This window comes from Ursus maritimus, unplaced genomic scaffold, assembly GCF_017311325.1.
Source record: "Ursus maritimus isolate PB19 unplaced genomic scaffold, ASM1731132v1 scaffold_28, whole genome shotgun sequence".
Lineage (NCBI taxonomy): Eukaryota > Metazoa > Chordata > Mammalia > Carnivora > Ursidae > Ursus > Ursus maritimus.
In genome coordinates this window covers 2,880,059-2,893,844 of record NW_024425341.1, presented here as the reverse complement: position 1 = coordinate 2,893,844, position 13,786 = coordinate 2,880,059, and the positions used below count along the sequence as shown (strand labels likewise).

The window sequence follows — 13,786 nt, the reverse complement described above, 5'->3', positions numbered from 1 at the left end:
GATGCGTGATTCCTATTTGAACTGAAGTGAACACAGCCCCAAAGGAAAGGACTCTACCAGGAAGACAAGCAGTTATTACGTGGCGTGACAGATGCTCAGTTCAAGGTGTATGGGGAAACACTTTTAAGGGGCGACCTCTGAGAAACTGATACCTGACCTAAGGTTCGAAGGAAGAGGCAAAGAATTGAAAAGAATCAAAGCGTGTGAATTGACTAGCGATTGCCAGTGAGCCTCTACAACACCAGTGGGAGGTGGACAGTTGCCTATTCTTGCAAATAAACTGAAGGGTATTGGTTCTTTTATTTTCATTAGGTACCGGTTTCAGAGAAGATGACAGAGGAACTGGACCTCACAGGACAGGACTCTGATGCGGGTAGTGAAGAGGTGGTCCTAACTCCTGCAGAGCTCATTGAAAGGCTGGAGCAGGTAAGCATTTTATTTCACGGAGTCATTGTGAGGATTAAATGAGATAATATATGTAAAATGCTTAGCATATTGTTGGACACATGGTAAGCAGTCAGTGTTAGCTGTGAGTAGTAATAATCCTTACAACAACCCAATGAGGCAAGTGTTACTGAACCAAGTCTCTTTAACTACAAAATATATGCTCTTAATCTCCTACACCTGCTGCCTTATTCTTGTCTTCTCTCTTTAACAGCCCCTTTCTGGAACTCTCTCCTGTTTGTTACTCTAGTATTCTCCGTTCTGTCTGTCCTACCATGCATGTTATCATGAGTGACAAAAGGAAGATAATTTTAAAATGATATCTTATATGATAATCCTTCCTGTGTGAGTAATTCTTCATTTGTTTTTATATCACAGGCCTTTTTGAAAATCTGGTGAAAACTGGCACGTTTTCCCAGAATAATATACATACACACATATCCAGAAATTTTACATCTAATTTCAGGAGATTCAGACACCCTGAAATCTGCCCTCCTATTTTAAGAGCCCCTGCTTTATTAGGAAAGGATTTGTGAAACAAAAATTCAAAAGCACAAAGCATAAAGGAAAAAATGGATACTTTCAGCTACACTAAAATTGAGAACTTTTGTTTTTACACGTTGATGACAGTAAAAATACATGCTGCAAAACTGGGAGAAAATATTTGCAGTAATAGTATCCACACTATATAAACAAACTTTACAAACTACCCAATAGAAAAAATGAAGTCTTTAACACTCATCTCCCAGAAGTGGAAACCAAGATGTCCACTAATCGTATGGAAAAGATGTTCAGTCTTTTTAATAATCAGTAACCTAAAAATTTAAATGCCAAGGAGATACCACTTCATACCCATCAGATTGGCAGAAATGAAAAAGATGAACAATAAAAAGCAACATATAAATAAAACAATATAAAGGATTGTGGAGCCATTTACACACTTGTTTACTCTGGTGAATTGGTGCACTTTGAAAAATAATTTATCATTGTCTTGTCAAGTTGAAAACATACATATCTTGTGTCCCAATCTTTCTGTTCCCAGGTACAAACCCTAGAGAAAACTTCCAGGAGACATGCACAAAATGATCATAGTATTGCTTGCAATAGTTAAAAACCTAAAGTAACCTAAATATCCATCAACAATAAAATGAATAAAAAGTTACGATCTATATAGACAATGGGAAAAAAAGACAGCGATACAACGAGTGAAAGAGTCCTGCAACAACATGGATGACTCTCAGGATCATAATGTATGAGGAAACCATTTATGCTAAGCTCAAACACTTGCAAAACAGGCAGAGCTCATGGCACACGCTGGTAGGAGCCCCTCACAGCCACAGCTTGGCAGTGGGTGAGCGGGAGTTTCATCTCACCTGAAACTCTGCCGCAGTGCCCTGAGCACAGCCCAGGAGCTGGTCCACCGCCCCCCCAGCTGCTGTAGCCGGACACAAACTCATAGGCTGCAGAGCATGGCCTGAGGAGCCACCTGACAGGGCCACTGATAAACACAGCTCCAGGAGCATATATAGGATACTCATGAATGCCTGTTAAAAAAATGATTTAAAAGTTATTACCTACAGTGCAAAGTTTCTCACTTTAATGATTGTATTCGTTTGCTAAGGCTGTATTACAAAGCATCACAGACTGGGTGGATTAAACAACAGACGTGTATTTTCTCAACTCTGGAGGGTAGAAGTCTGAAATCAAAGTACTGGCACCGTAGGGTTCTTCTGAGGCTTCTCTCCAGGATTGTAGATGGCCATCTTCTCCCTGTGTCTTCACGTGGTCTTCCACGTGTGTCTGTGTTCAGATTTCCTCCTCTTTGAAGGACACCAGTCCTCGAATTAGAGCTCGCCTAATGATCTCATTTTAACTTAATTACTTACCTCTTTAAAGACCCTGTTTCCAAATGCAGGCACATGCCGAAGTGCTAGGAATTAGGACTTCAACATACGAGTTGGGAGTGGAGAGGAACACAGTTAAGCCCATAACGATGAACAGATTGTCATTAAAAATTTTGATCAGGAGTCAGATGTAGCTATTTCAAACATAGAACCTGGTTATTTTTTTTAAAAAGACCATGGATTTAAATGCAAGTTTCTCACTAAATATTTTGAAAACATTTTGTTTGAAAGTTTTCTACTGATATAAATTTTTCCTAATGTTTTAAATATTTTTACCAAAATAATTTCGTACTGTCAATGAGAAATCCCCCTCAAATCTACCCCATTTTACCCCAGTGTACCCAACAAGTGCTATCATTTTCTTTGAAATCATTGGGAATCATGTGGAGAAACAAATGTAGTGAGACTATAGAAAATTAAATACCAAGGTCAGGCTAATGATTACCTTTGAAGAGGGAGGAAGACACAGGGACTTTTAAGATAATGATAATACTTGCTGATGAAGTTATGTGTACACAGGTGTTTATATTTCTATTCATGTTATATGTAACAAATATTTCTGTACCTATTCAGTATTTAATAAAATCTGTTAAAAAGAAAAACTCCTGCTTTGTAAGTCCTCTATGACAGTTCGATCTTTTCTCATTTGTAATAATCCTTGAAAATACAGAGTTTCTTTCTAGTTAATTTTTACGGCACTAATACAGGAGCTTGAGCCCGTGAAAAAAAATTTTATGATAGTAGCACTTCCTACTACTTAATAATATGTCTTCATGGTGATAATTGGAGACTCAGAGACTCAAGGACATCGAAAGGAATAAAGTGAGCCTGATTGGCATGTAATTTTGAGCTTTGCTTGCAACTAACTTTCCTGTAATTGAAAGACAAGGTTAGCTTTCCTTAGTCACCTGTGGATATTTCAGTTCTCTAAGCCTTGGTAATTTCTGAAATTTACCAAATATCTGGGCCTGAGTCATAAATTAAGGATTTAACCTCTTGTTCCAAAACTATTTAATAGTTGATCCTTTTATATTGTGATCCTTTATACTCTTAGGCGGTTAGTAAATAATCTGTGTTTTTTCATTAATAAGGTAAGGATAACTGTATCCATTCCTCTCAGATATTATAATAATGAATGAAAAAGTGCCCTAAGCTCCCCAAATGAGAAGTGTAGATTTAGGTTACTTCATCTCTCAGAAGGGCGCTGGCGCCCCCTGGTGGGAAATAGCGGGTGAAGTCGTAGGAGCGTGTTGATGCTATTTGGTGAAAGGTACTGTTAGAGCACCAGGTGGTGTTGCTCTCACTAGTAGGCATCATAGCATTTTTTTTTTTTTTTAACAAATGGTATTAGGGAACTGGAGAGGCAAACTGACAACATTTGTGAAGTGAACAGTGATTTTTTTTGCAATTTTGGTTAAATATAAGATTGGAAGCACAGCCTTCCTACTAAAAGAAATAGAAAAGCCATCCATAAACATAGCTTGTTTTCAAAGCATTTCCAGTATTTCCAACTCATGGGCAAACAGTTTTCTATTCCAGAAATAGCTGTGATTTTCACGGGATATGTACAGACTCACAAGGTTATTTTGCTCCATTGTGAACGATATATATATATATATTTATTTATTTGGTGGGGGGCATTGTTTTTTAGGCCTGGATGAATGAGAAGTTTGCCCCTGACCTGCTGGAAAGCAAGTCTGAGATTGTGGAATGTGTCATGGAACAGCTAGATCACATGGTAAGAGTTGCTTATGTCGGGATTACAAAGGAAGAGATCTTGAGAAGGGTTTGTCAGCATAGCGAGAGGTTGAAGTCTGATATGAAATCCGTTTTTGTTTGGCCCAGCCTAGTGGGTTTTTTTAATCTTGAATTAGTTACCTGCGTTTATAAAGCATGTGCATTCCTGTGAGTATCTGGACGTCAGCTTCCCCTGCAAAGTCTAAAACCCTGTCAATACTGGGCCCACGTTTCTATATGAGAACAGCTGATCAGAGCAGGGTAAGGGCCATCCCCCTTTCATGGGCTCTCTTCCCCACAGTCCCTACCTGCCCACCTTTCTCAGATAGCTTGGCTGCCTGGCCTCCACAGACACTTGAGTTTGTGGCCCTTGGCGTAGATGGACTGGGCTTAAGTCATTATTAGCCTCAGAGTAGCTTTACAACATTGGTATTTTGCAGTTTCTCAACTGGTGATTTAACACTTCCCTTAGACAAGTCTTCTGTCTGCTATATTATCTCCTTTACAATTGGGCCAGACTTCTTCTAAGCCCTTCCCACTGACCATATTCAGATTCTATTCAGACGGTTGTTTTCTAAAAGTAAATGAATATTGTTTGAACTTTTTATAATGAGGCTGTAGTCATACATTATATGTGTAAGAAAATGAGAACTCTTAGGAGTTTTTTGGTTCTCCTTTGACCTAAATGTAGTCTTTGAGTCCTCAACATTGCCCGTGATGATAGTCCCTGTGGAATTGTGCAGATTGAAGGAAAAAGGTCCTTCATCTGAATATCATGTTTTTTACATACTTCATTTTCTCTTTTAATAGGAAGAAAATCTCAGGAGAGCCAAGAAGGGGGATCTGAAGGTCAGTATCCATCGAATGGAGATGGAGAGGATCCGCTATGTCCTTAGCAGCTACTTGCGGTGTCGGCTCATGAAGGTTTGACATGGAGATACCTGTAGGCATTAAGGCAATGCAGTTTGTAATATAGACTGAGTATTTTGGGGGGATGTTGGACTGGGGTTGGGAGAATCCGGGGCCTGAAGATGCCGCGAAGCCCCAATATCGGGGTAGCTAAACAATAAGGAGGGCAAGAGATTATTCTGGAGAAGCGTGGATGGAACATGTGTTGCACACCTCCGGGGACACGTTTGTAGCCTGTTTGTCTGCTGTGTGAAAGGTGCCCCCTGGAATTACAGCATGGCGGTGCCGAGGAGTCGTTTGCCTTGGTTGACTAGAGAACACTGACCAGAGGAGAACCAGTATCAGAAATTATTTTGCAGCTATCATATAGCCAATGTCAAATTGACCATGATAACTTGACATTCAGCCGTAGTGCTGAGGCCATCTAACTTACGAAAATGAAATTGCAAAGCATTCTTGTTTTATATGATGTCTATTTTAACCCAGAAAGTTCTTACTTCCTTGAAGTATCTTCCCATTAGGTTCCACTTGTCCCCTTAGTTATTACAAAATGAATACATCCTCTCTCCTACATGAGAATGCTCTCAGCTAAACATTTCAACCATTTATTTCCATTTACTCTCCTGGCCCTCGTTCTGACAAAGGTTCTAGTTTGTCGGTATCCTTAAATCATACCACCTGCAACTGAGTACAATATTCCAGTTGTAGTTTGGCCACTTTTGTGAAAAACAGGATGATCACTTCCCTTATTCTGGATATTAAACTAGGAGTAATGCCACCCAGTATCACATTAGCATATTATAGATACATCACGCTGTTCATTCTGCACTTGCCATGAACTCTAGCCTCTTTGAAGTTTTTGAGTTACTATTTTCCCATCTTGTCACTATCCTGTATTTGAATGGTTTGATTTTTCGACCTCTAAATGTGGGGTTTGATACTTACCCCTTTTTTCCTTCATCTTATTAAATTGGGCCATTTCCCTGCTCTCTGGATCCCGATCTTGTCATTTAATATATTAGCTATCTCTTAACATTTTATATCTTCACTTTATGTCAAGTTTGAGAAGTATGTCATCGAAGGTCTTATCTGATTCATTAATAGGACTGGGCCAATGACAGAATATTCTACCAGAGACTTCCCTACAGGTCAACATCTGTCTGTTGAATCAGTGTTTTTTGTTCAGCTCCTGAGTCTATACTGATCTATACTGGCACAGCCCTGGCTCTGCATTTTGCCAGCAAGGATGTCATAACAATGGTGTCACGTGTTTTGACAAAATGGAGATTTTTTTTTTTAAATATGCCTCTCCACCCCACCCTCAACTACCAGGCCACTCACTTTTTTTTTTCTTCTTAAGTTGGATAAATCCTCTTCATGTTAACCACTTAATTTTCTTTGAGTTCACAAACCATCTCTTAAGTGATCTATTCTAATATAATGCCACCTACCAATGTGAAGGACATTAATCTGTATTTGAAGGTTCCCCCGCCTTCTTTGTGTTTTTGAAAATTGGGAACCCGGCCCGTCTCCACTCTCTCAGCTCTTCTGAGCGCGGTGATTCTGAGAACACGAGACTGCCTGTGTCGGCAGCGCGCTAAGTGATGGAGGCCGTTCCCGCAGCAGTTTACGCGGGCTAGCGCAGAGCGCCTCGTGCACTGAAACTCCGTACGGATGTCCATTTATCCTGGAATGTAACCCACCCAAGCCCAGAGACGTGAACTCCTTTAAACAGATAAGTGCTCGCGTATCTTGGCCTCAGGTCCTCCTTCCCATAGTCATTTCCCTGCTTGTACTTCCTTCCACAGAGAACCCTAACAGCCCTGACTCTGAGCTAATCCCTATGCAGGTCCTGACCACATATCTTCATGTAACTTTTAGCTTTTTTTTTTTTTTTTTTCTGTTTTGTTTTTGTTTTTTCCTGGTAGTTCTTATCATTTTTTCCTAGCCTTGCCTCACTGTGGACTTCATCCTTGCTGGTTATATTCTTATAATTAAGAGTCACTGTTCTCGGGTGCCTGGGTGACTCAGTTGGTTAAGCATCTGCCTTTGGCTCAGGTCATGATCCCAGGGTCCCAGGATTGAGTCCCACGTGGGGCTCCCTGCTCTGCTGGGAGTCTTCTCCCTCTCCCTCTGCCCCTGCCCCGGTTAATTCTCTCTTTCTCTCTCAAATAAATAAATAAAATACTTTTTAAAAAATGTCGCTGTTCTCTCCGCTTGTGTATTCTGTATTGCCTTCCCATCTTTTGTACACGCTTCATCTTGTAGAAGGACAACAGTAGCCTAGAAATGTTAAATGATATTTCTCTCCCTCATTAATATCACTTACAGCTGTATTTTCGTGTTTTCTTTTATGAAAGCCTCTCATCCTTGTTAAATGGTCTTCCTTTTTAGAGCCCGTATCTTTGCTCTGAATTCTTTGAAACCTGCCTTCTTGAAATCTTAGAAGTCTAGAAAGGGTCTTGACTATGAAGACTTGCCATTTTTTAAGTCAATTCTAGTTTAACCTCAACTTATTTCAGAAAATTAGTATATTTGACTCTCGAATCCTGACACATTTACACAATGCTTTTTTATTTATCCTTAGATAGAGAAGTTTTTCCCTCATATCCTTGAAAAGGAGAAAACACCCCACGAGGGGGAGCTGTCTAGCCTTTCTCCAGAGGAGCTGGTCTTTGCCAAACAGTGAGTAAGCAGCACGCATGGGGACTGCTTTTGTCCTCTGGCTTGTGAGCATGAGTTTTGGTGTTTGTCTCCATGAAGTTGATGGCTGGGCACTGTTGTGTGTCTGGGAGCCTGACCACTCCTGCCAGTCAGGTGGTCGCAGCGATTTGAATTCCTCTCTTTCAGGTACATGGCTAACACAGAGACCTACCTCAGGAATGTCGCCTTAAAGCATATGCCTCCTAACTTACAGACGGTGGACCTCCTGAGGTCAGGTGAGCAGACCTGTCTTCAGGTGCCTTAGGATAAGATCTTCATCTTTACTCTCTAACCTGGAAAAATAAATATGTAGATAAGCAGAAAAGAGAAGAGAGGAAGTCATTTGAGCTCAAAACAAAACAAAAAAAAATCATTGCGGCGCTTGGGTGGCTCAGTCGGTTAAGTGTCTGCCTTCAGCTCAGGTCATGATCTCAGGGGCCTGGGATCGAGTCCAATGTCGGGCTCTGCGCACAGCAGAGATTCTGCTTGTCCTCTGCCCACCCCTAATCCCTGCTGCTCATGCTCTCTCTCAAATAAATAAAATCTTTAAAAAATCATTAAAAGCAGGTATAAGGGTAGCCTTTTCAGCGTTACTTTTGTGGTATTTAGCTTAGGTTGAAATTCTTATGACAGCCGTTAAAAATGTAGACTCGTTCACATACGCAGTCATTCATTCCTTCAGCCGGTATCTACTGGGCATCCACCCTGGGCTAGGCCCTTCTGAGCACTGAAGAGGCAAAGTTCTCTGCTCTCAAGGGGCTAGCACGCTTTTCCTCACAGATTCCAGCCCGTGCAGGGATTGTCTAGCTATCCAGAAGGAGTTAAATCTGGGGCTAAAGAGACCCTCAGTGACTCCCAGTCACTTCCCAGCCATCTGAAGGAAGGGCTCCCAATATTTTTGTTGTGTGGGGCATCTTATGGAAAGAGGGGCAGGGCTAACTAAGAGCAGGAGGAAAAAGAAAAGGCAGTGGGGGAGGGGGGAGCAAAGCCAAAGCCACCTTTGTGCTAACCTGGCACAGTCCCCTTAACATCCTGCTGAGCCAAGGAAAGGGAGTTATGGTAGTCACTCTCAATCTCAGATTAGCCAGCTGGGGACCCCTGACATCTAGGTTAAAGTCCATACTCAGTCGTTCACAGCAAGCCCTATCCCAGCAGGACCTCATCAGGCAAAATTGCCAGATCAAGTCAAGTAGTTCTCCGGGGGACTGGGATCTACCTTGTTCACAATCTAAATGTAATGCACTGAGGGCACAAGTTCAAGTACAACTGAGCCCTGGGAATTCATCTCCCACCTACTCTGTGCTGGGGGCCACCTAGTGACCCTCCGTGGCAGGCAGAAGAGTTAGAACAGCTGGAGACGTGGTTCCCGGGTGTGTCGGGCAGCTCAGGCTGCTGTAACGAAGGCGCACAGACTGGAGGGCTTAAAGAACAAACATGTCCTTTCTGGAGGCCAGAAGTCTATGACCGAAGTGCTAGCAGGGTTGGTTTCCCCTGGGGCCTCTCCCGTGGTTGCCCCTCTGTGCACGTGCACCCCTCGTGTGTCTTCCTCTTCTTTATAAGGACACCAGTCAGATCGGACTGGGCCCTGCCCTAACAATCTCGTTTTGACTTCATTACCTCCTTAAAGGCCCTGTCTCCAAATACATTTCCATCCTGAAGTACTGGAGTTAGGGCGTCAAATACGCGTTTGTGGGGAAGGGGGCAAGTGCAGCCTGTAACACCAGGAGCAAACCCATAGCAGATTTGAGGGCCTCTGAGCTGCTCATTTTGGTGAACCTGCCCGAGGGAAACAAAGGGCCCGGTCTATGTCCAGTTCTGCCACTTTTTGTCTGCACCTCGGAAGACGAGGAATGAGGCAAGGACCGCACCCCTAATCACTGCCGCATCACCTAGTTGGTTAGAGCAGCCATGCGCACGCATCTAAACTCCTGAAGCTGAATCTAACTGAATCCCACTGATGCTGGCCGACACCTCCTAAAACACATGTCACTTGTCCCAGATCCCTTGCAAGGACTAGAGCCAAGCCCCTGGAATGGGAAGCTTGTGGAGGGGATCAACCTGACCCAGTGAAATCAGTCTTGCTTAGTTAGCCCAGGTGCCCTGAGTCCCCCTCAGGCCTCTGGAGCATTATAGACCCCGCGGGCAGAGTGAGGGAAGGCGTGTTGACATCTAAGCTGGGTTTCCTGGAATCAGCTGCCCAGCTGGGTCAACTGGCCCTGTGAGGTTGGAGGCTCTTTGGCAGGCTCCAAACCCTGAAGCGCCCAAGGGCCCCCCTTTAGACCTTTGGAACTGGTTATCTGAACCCCCACCTGTGGATGAGGGAATCAAGGGCAATAGGAATGCTGAGCTAGGCTCTTAGAACTGAGAGTTATCCAGGAGGTTCTGAGAACCTGCAGTTGATGGAGTCCTCTGGGTACACATGGAGCTCCAAGAAGTGAAGAGCTGTCGAGCAGCCCAGCCTGGGGCCCCTCCTTACATGCAGTGGTGGCTGGTGGTAGAAGAGGCAGCAGCCTCTCACCCTGGAATCAGCCAGTGAAGGACCACTTACGGTGAAAACCTGTGTTCCGTCATCTGACACTCAAGACTCTCCCCGTGTGACCCGATCTTTCTAATGCTCTCTCCTACTAGTGCTATATATAAAAACATTTTCTCACTGGATTTACACATATTTGTCCTCCCAACACGGTGTGCATATTTCTGACTTGGCCCTTGCCATTAGCTCCCAGGCTCACTGAGTCTGCATTGACGTCTTCCTCCCCACTTCCCTGAGTGACTGTGCCACCAATGTGAGGCTTTATCAGATGCTGCCGGTAGCCCTTTTCAGAGTGACTCAGTGTCACGCTTGCTTCTCTCTTTCACAATGTGCTCCTTTCACGTACTCAGCGTCTGTTGAATGAGCCGTTGCTGTGAGACCCTAGATAGAAAGTGTGCTGTTTCTGTGAGGAGCCAGATCTCTCCTCAATTCACCCTCCCTGCAAAATACTGTCACATCAGGGGTCCTTTAGTGCTCGGGACAGTGAATCCCAGCAACTTTCCCAGATTGGTCTTGTTGGCTGAGCATTTTCTGACTGCATTATTGTTTCTCTGGCAGTTCCCAAACCAGATCTAGATTCATACGTGTTTCTGAGAGTGAAAGAACGACAGGAAAACATCCTGGTAGAACCAGAAACAGATGAGCAAAGGTGAGCGACATGTGACCTTGATGGTGGGACATACGCCTCCACTGGGGGCACCAGCTCAGCTCTGCATACATTTGTTCTTCCTTTTTCAGGGACTATGTGATTGACTTGGAGGAAGGCTCACAGCACTTGATCCGATACAAAACCATTGCACCCCTGGTCGCTTCTGGAGCAGTTCAGCTGATATAAAATCAAAAGTAAATACACAATGACGGCATGGGACCCTAAAGAAAATGTGTAAGAACGCCTTACCGCGCTGTGCCTGAGGACAGCCGGCATTCCCGGCAGTGCTGGGGGTTACTTGGGCATCGAGGAGGAGCTCAAGGCACCATTCCTAACTTGCCACACGTCTTCACTGCCTGCCATCTTAGCCACCATCAGCAGATGGCGCCATCGCTCTGTTGATTCCGCTCGCTCGCCGAGCCCTGGGAGAATCTCACTTTGTGGGCCTTTTTCCTTTGTGGTATTTCTTGAGCTAAGGGAAATGAGGCAACCGCAGTTCATAAAAAAAGCATCGCTGCCTATGATTAGGAGATGGTAGTTAGCCCTGACCTGAGAGTGACCGGGCAGTCCGTTCCCCTCCCCAGTAAGAAGACTACAAATGCAGGGGCGCCTGGGTGGAGCAGTCGTTAAGCGTCTGCCTTCGGCTCGGCGTGATCCCGGCATTCAGGGATCGAGTCCCACATCAGGCTCCTCTGCTGTGAGCCTGCTTCTTCCTCTCCCACTCCCCCTGCTTGTGTTCTCTCTCTCGCTGGCTCTGTCAAATAAATAAATAAAATCTTAAAAAAAAAAAAAAAAGTATAAATGCAGTAAAAAAACAGAAGATGAAATATCTTCTAGATTATCTCACTGGATTGTGTGAACTAACCTTCTGGAACCTCTAATATTGGACTTAAAACCGGTTTCTGCCCTGGTTAACTGAGAATCACAACTAAACCAAGAAACCATTACAGAGTTTCAGTTTTGTGCCAGATGGGGCCTCTGGCCAGTTCTCAGTTTGTAACCTCATGCGGTATGTGCTCCCTTCTGCTAACCTGCAGCCTTCCCTGAGACTCAGGCAGCTTTGCCAAGCCAACCTCCAGGCCATCTGGCCGTTCTTGGCCAGGGATCTGCTAACAGCAACATAAACTATCCTATCTTGTGACCTCAGTAACAGCGTTTCTGTTTTTAGCTCTACTTTCTCAAGGGAAGTGGATGAAGTTAACACGAGCAGAGAGTGTCACAGTGATGCCTGAAGGAAGGATGTAGACAGTGAATGAATCGTCTTTCCCTGAAACGTGGTAAAAAGGAACCTGCATTCCAGTCTTTCTTGCTGATGAGAAGGCAGCAGATTTTCGTTTATGTGATACAGGCTGTTAGAGTAATCAATGTCATATGGCCACCATTTCCAAGAGAAATCACTAAGTAAAAGCAAGGAGGGTTTATTTGTTAATAAAAGCATTTTATATTTCATGCAGTGCTTTATTTTTTCCAGTGTTTTTACCCTCTTCAGCTATTTATAAAGCAAATATGTATTGAGCATGTAGGGGACCAGGCACAGTTCAAGGCACTGAGGCTCCAACCCAGAATAAGACACAGAACTGGAACAGGGAGACTCACTGAAGAGTAACTAGAGTGGGAGTTTGAGAGATTCTCACCTCATTCAGTGAATCTCACTAAATTGGGCCAAGATCTGAATACCAAGGAGCCAGACACAGATCAAAAGGAAGGTCATTCCAGACAGAGAAGACGGCTTATACAAAGGCCCTGAAGCAGAGATGAGCTCCGCCCACAGTCATAAAACACAATGGGTGAAATGGAAAGTGGTACACAGTAGGGTCTGAGAGGCAGTCTGGGCCCAGATCACATAGGGCTTTGTTAGCAAGGATCCCATTTGGTCCCCACAGCAGTCCTGAGAAGCAGACAGGGCTGGCAGTAATAGGTGGGAAATGGGTGTTAAAGTGGACGTTTAGTGGTAAGTCTGAGACCAGAACCCACAGCTCCCTCCTAATCACGCGTATGCGAGCTCCCTCCCCAATGTCTCCCTTGTGCTGAGCAGCCCGAGGAGGGATGTGGGCTATCACACTGTTATCTAGAACAGTGCCTCCAGAGCCTTGATATGAACACTGATTGCCCAGAGATCTTGTTAAGATGCCCATTCTGATTCAGGAAGACGATGACGGGGCCCAGGATTCTGCATTTCTGAGGAGCTCCCAGGCTGTGCCGTCGCTAGTGACCCAGGAACCACACTTTGAGTGGTAGAGCTCTATGTCATCACCGGCTCCTTCCGTGTACATGCCAGGCCGCACAGAAGACTGAAAGGTCTCTACAAAAGCCACAGAGCGCATTGCTGTATTTCCTAGGCTGCCTCTTTAAAGGAAGACTAGTTTAAATCAGTCGTTTTAAGATAAAGGGGAAGTTCAATTTCAAAACCAAGTAGGAAAGGAAATGAAGTGGCTTAGTGTGACATTGACTTCAACTTTTCCAGTTTGTGGTATTTCGCTCTAACGATAAGAACTCATCATGGAAGCATGATAGATGGTTTTTCAAATAATTGCATCATACTTCATCATAAGCTTGTTGCTAGCAAGATGGCCATTCCTGAGAAGTGCTGGCAGGTCCGTATCTGGGTTTTTCCAGCCACAGCGATCATGATTCAGCTGTGACCTTCCAGCAAGGTCAGCTGTATTTACTATGTGCTCAGGCTCTGGCAGGCAACGGGACCTTAGTGCCCTCCTCGAATGCATCAGACTGCCTTCTGTGACGTGCACAAGTTAACCATAGAGCGTTCGGAGTAAACTGTCAAGCACATTATCAATTCTTAATGTAATGTTCTTGAATTTTTCATGGGAAGCTAAAATTTCAAACATTTGGAATTCTTCAAGAATTGATGTTTTTATATATTGTGGTAAAATACACATAACATAAAAT

At 43.9% G+C, this 13,786-nt stretch overlaps 1 protein-coding gene across 2 annotated transcripts; it reads left to right on the top strand.

Annotated features, from left to right (window-relative positions):
* Positions 1 to 316: 316 nt before the first annotated feature.
* On the top strand, positions 317 to 12,328 carry GINS4 (GINS complex subunit 4). 2 transcript variants are annotated; one of them, XM_008706301.2, is made up of 8 exons: positions 317 to 426; positions 4,000 to 4,086; positions 4,896 to 5,009; positions 7,582 to 7,679; positions 7,845 to 7,933; positions 10,789 to 10,879; positions 10,969 to 11,073; positions 12,048 to 12,328. In XM_008706301.2, exons 1-7 carry the CDS (start codon positions 331 to 333, stop codon positions 11,063 to 11,065), a joined length of 672 nt encoding a protein of 223 aa, XP_008704523.1. In that variant the 5' UTR covers positions 317 to 330; the 3' UTR covers positions 11,066 to 11,073; positions 12,048 to 12,328. The 2 variants fall into 2 exon arrangements, with proteins under 2 accessions (XP_008704523.1, XP_008704524.1); XM_008706302.2 differs by having other exon boundaries at positions 10,969 to 11,113.
* Positions 12,329 to 13,786: the final 1,458 nt, after the last annotated feature.

Excerpts from the sequence above, each read along its gene's own strand:
- GINS4 (XM_008706301.2), top strand. The coding sequence starts at position 331 with ATGACAGAGGAACTGGACCTCACAGGACAGGACTCTGATGCGGGTAGT. Across the intron at positions 4,087-4,895 it reads TGGAACAGCTAGATCACATG|GAAGAAAATCTCAGGAGAGC; the intron begins GTAAGAGTTGCT and ends CTCTTTTAATAG. Across the intron at positions 7,934-10,788 it reads GGTGGACCTCCTGAGGTCAG|TTCCCAAACCAGATCTAGAT; the intron begins GTGAGCAGACCT and ends TTTCTCTGGCAG.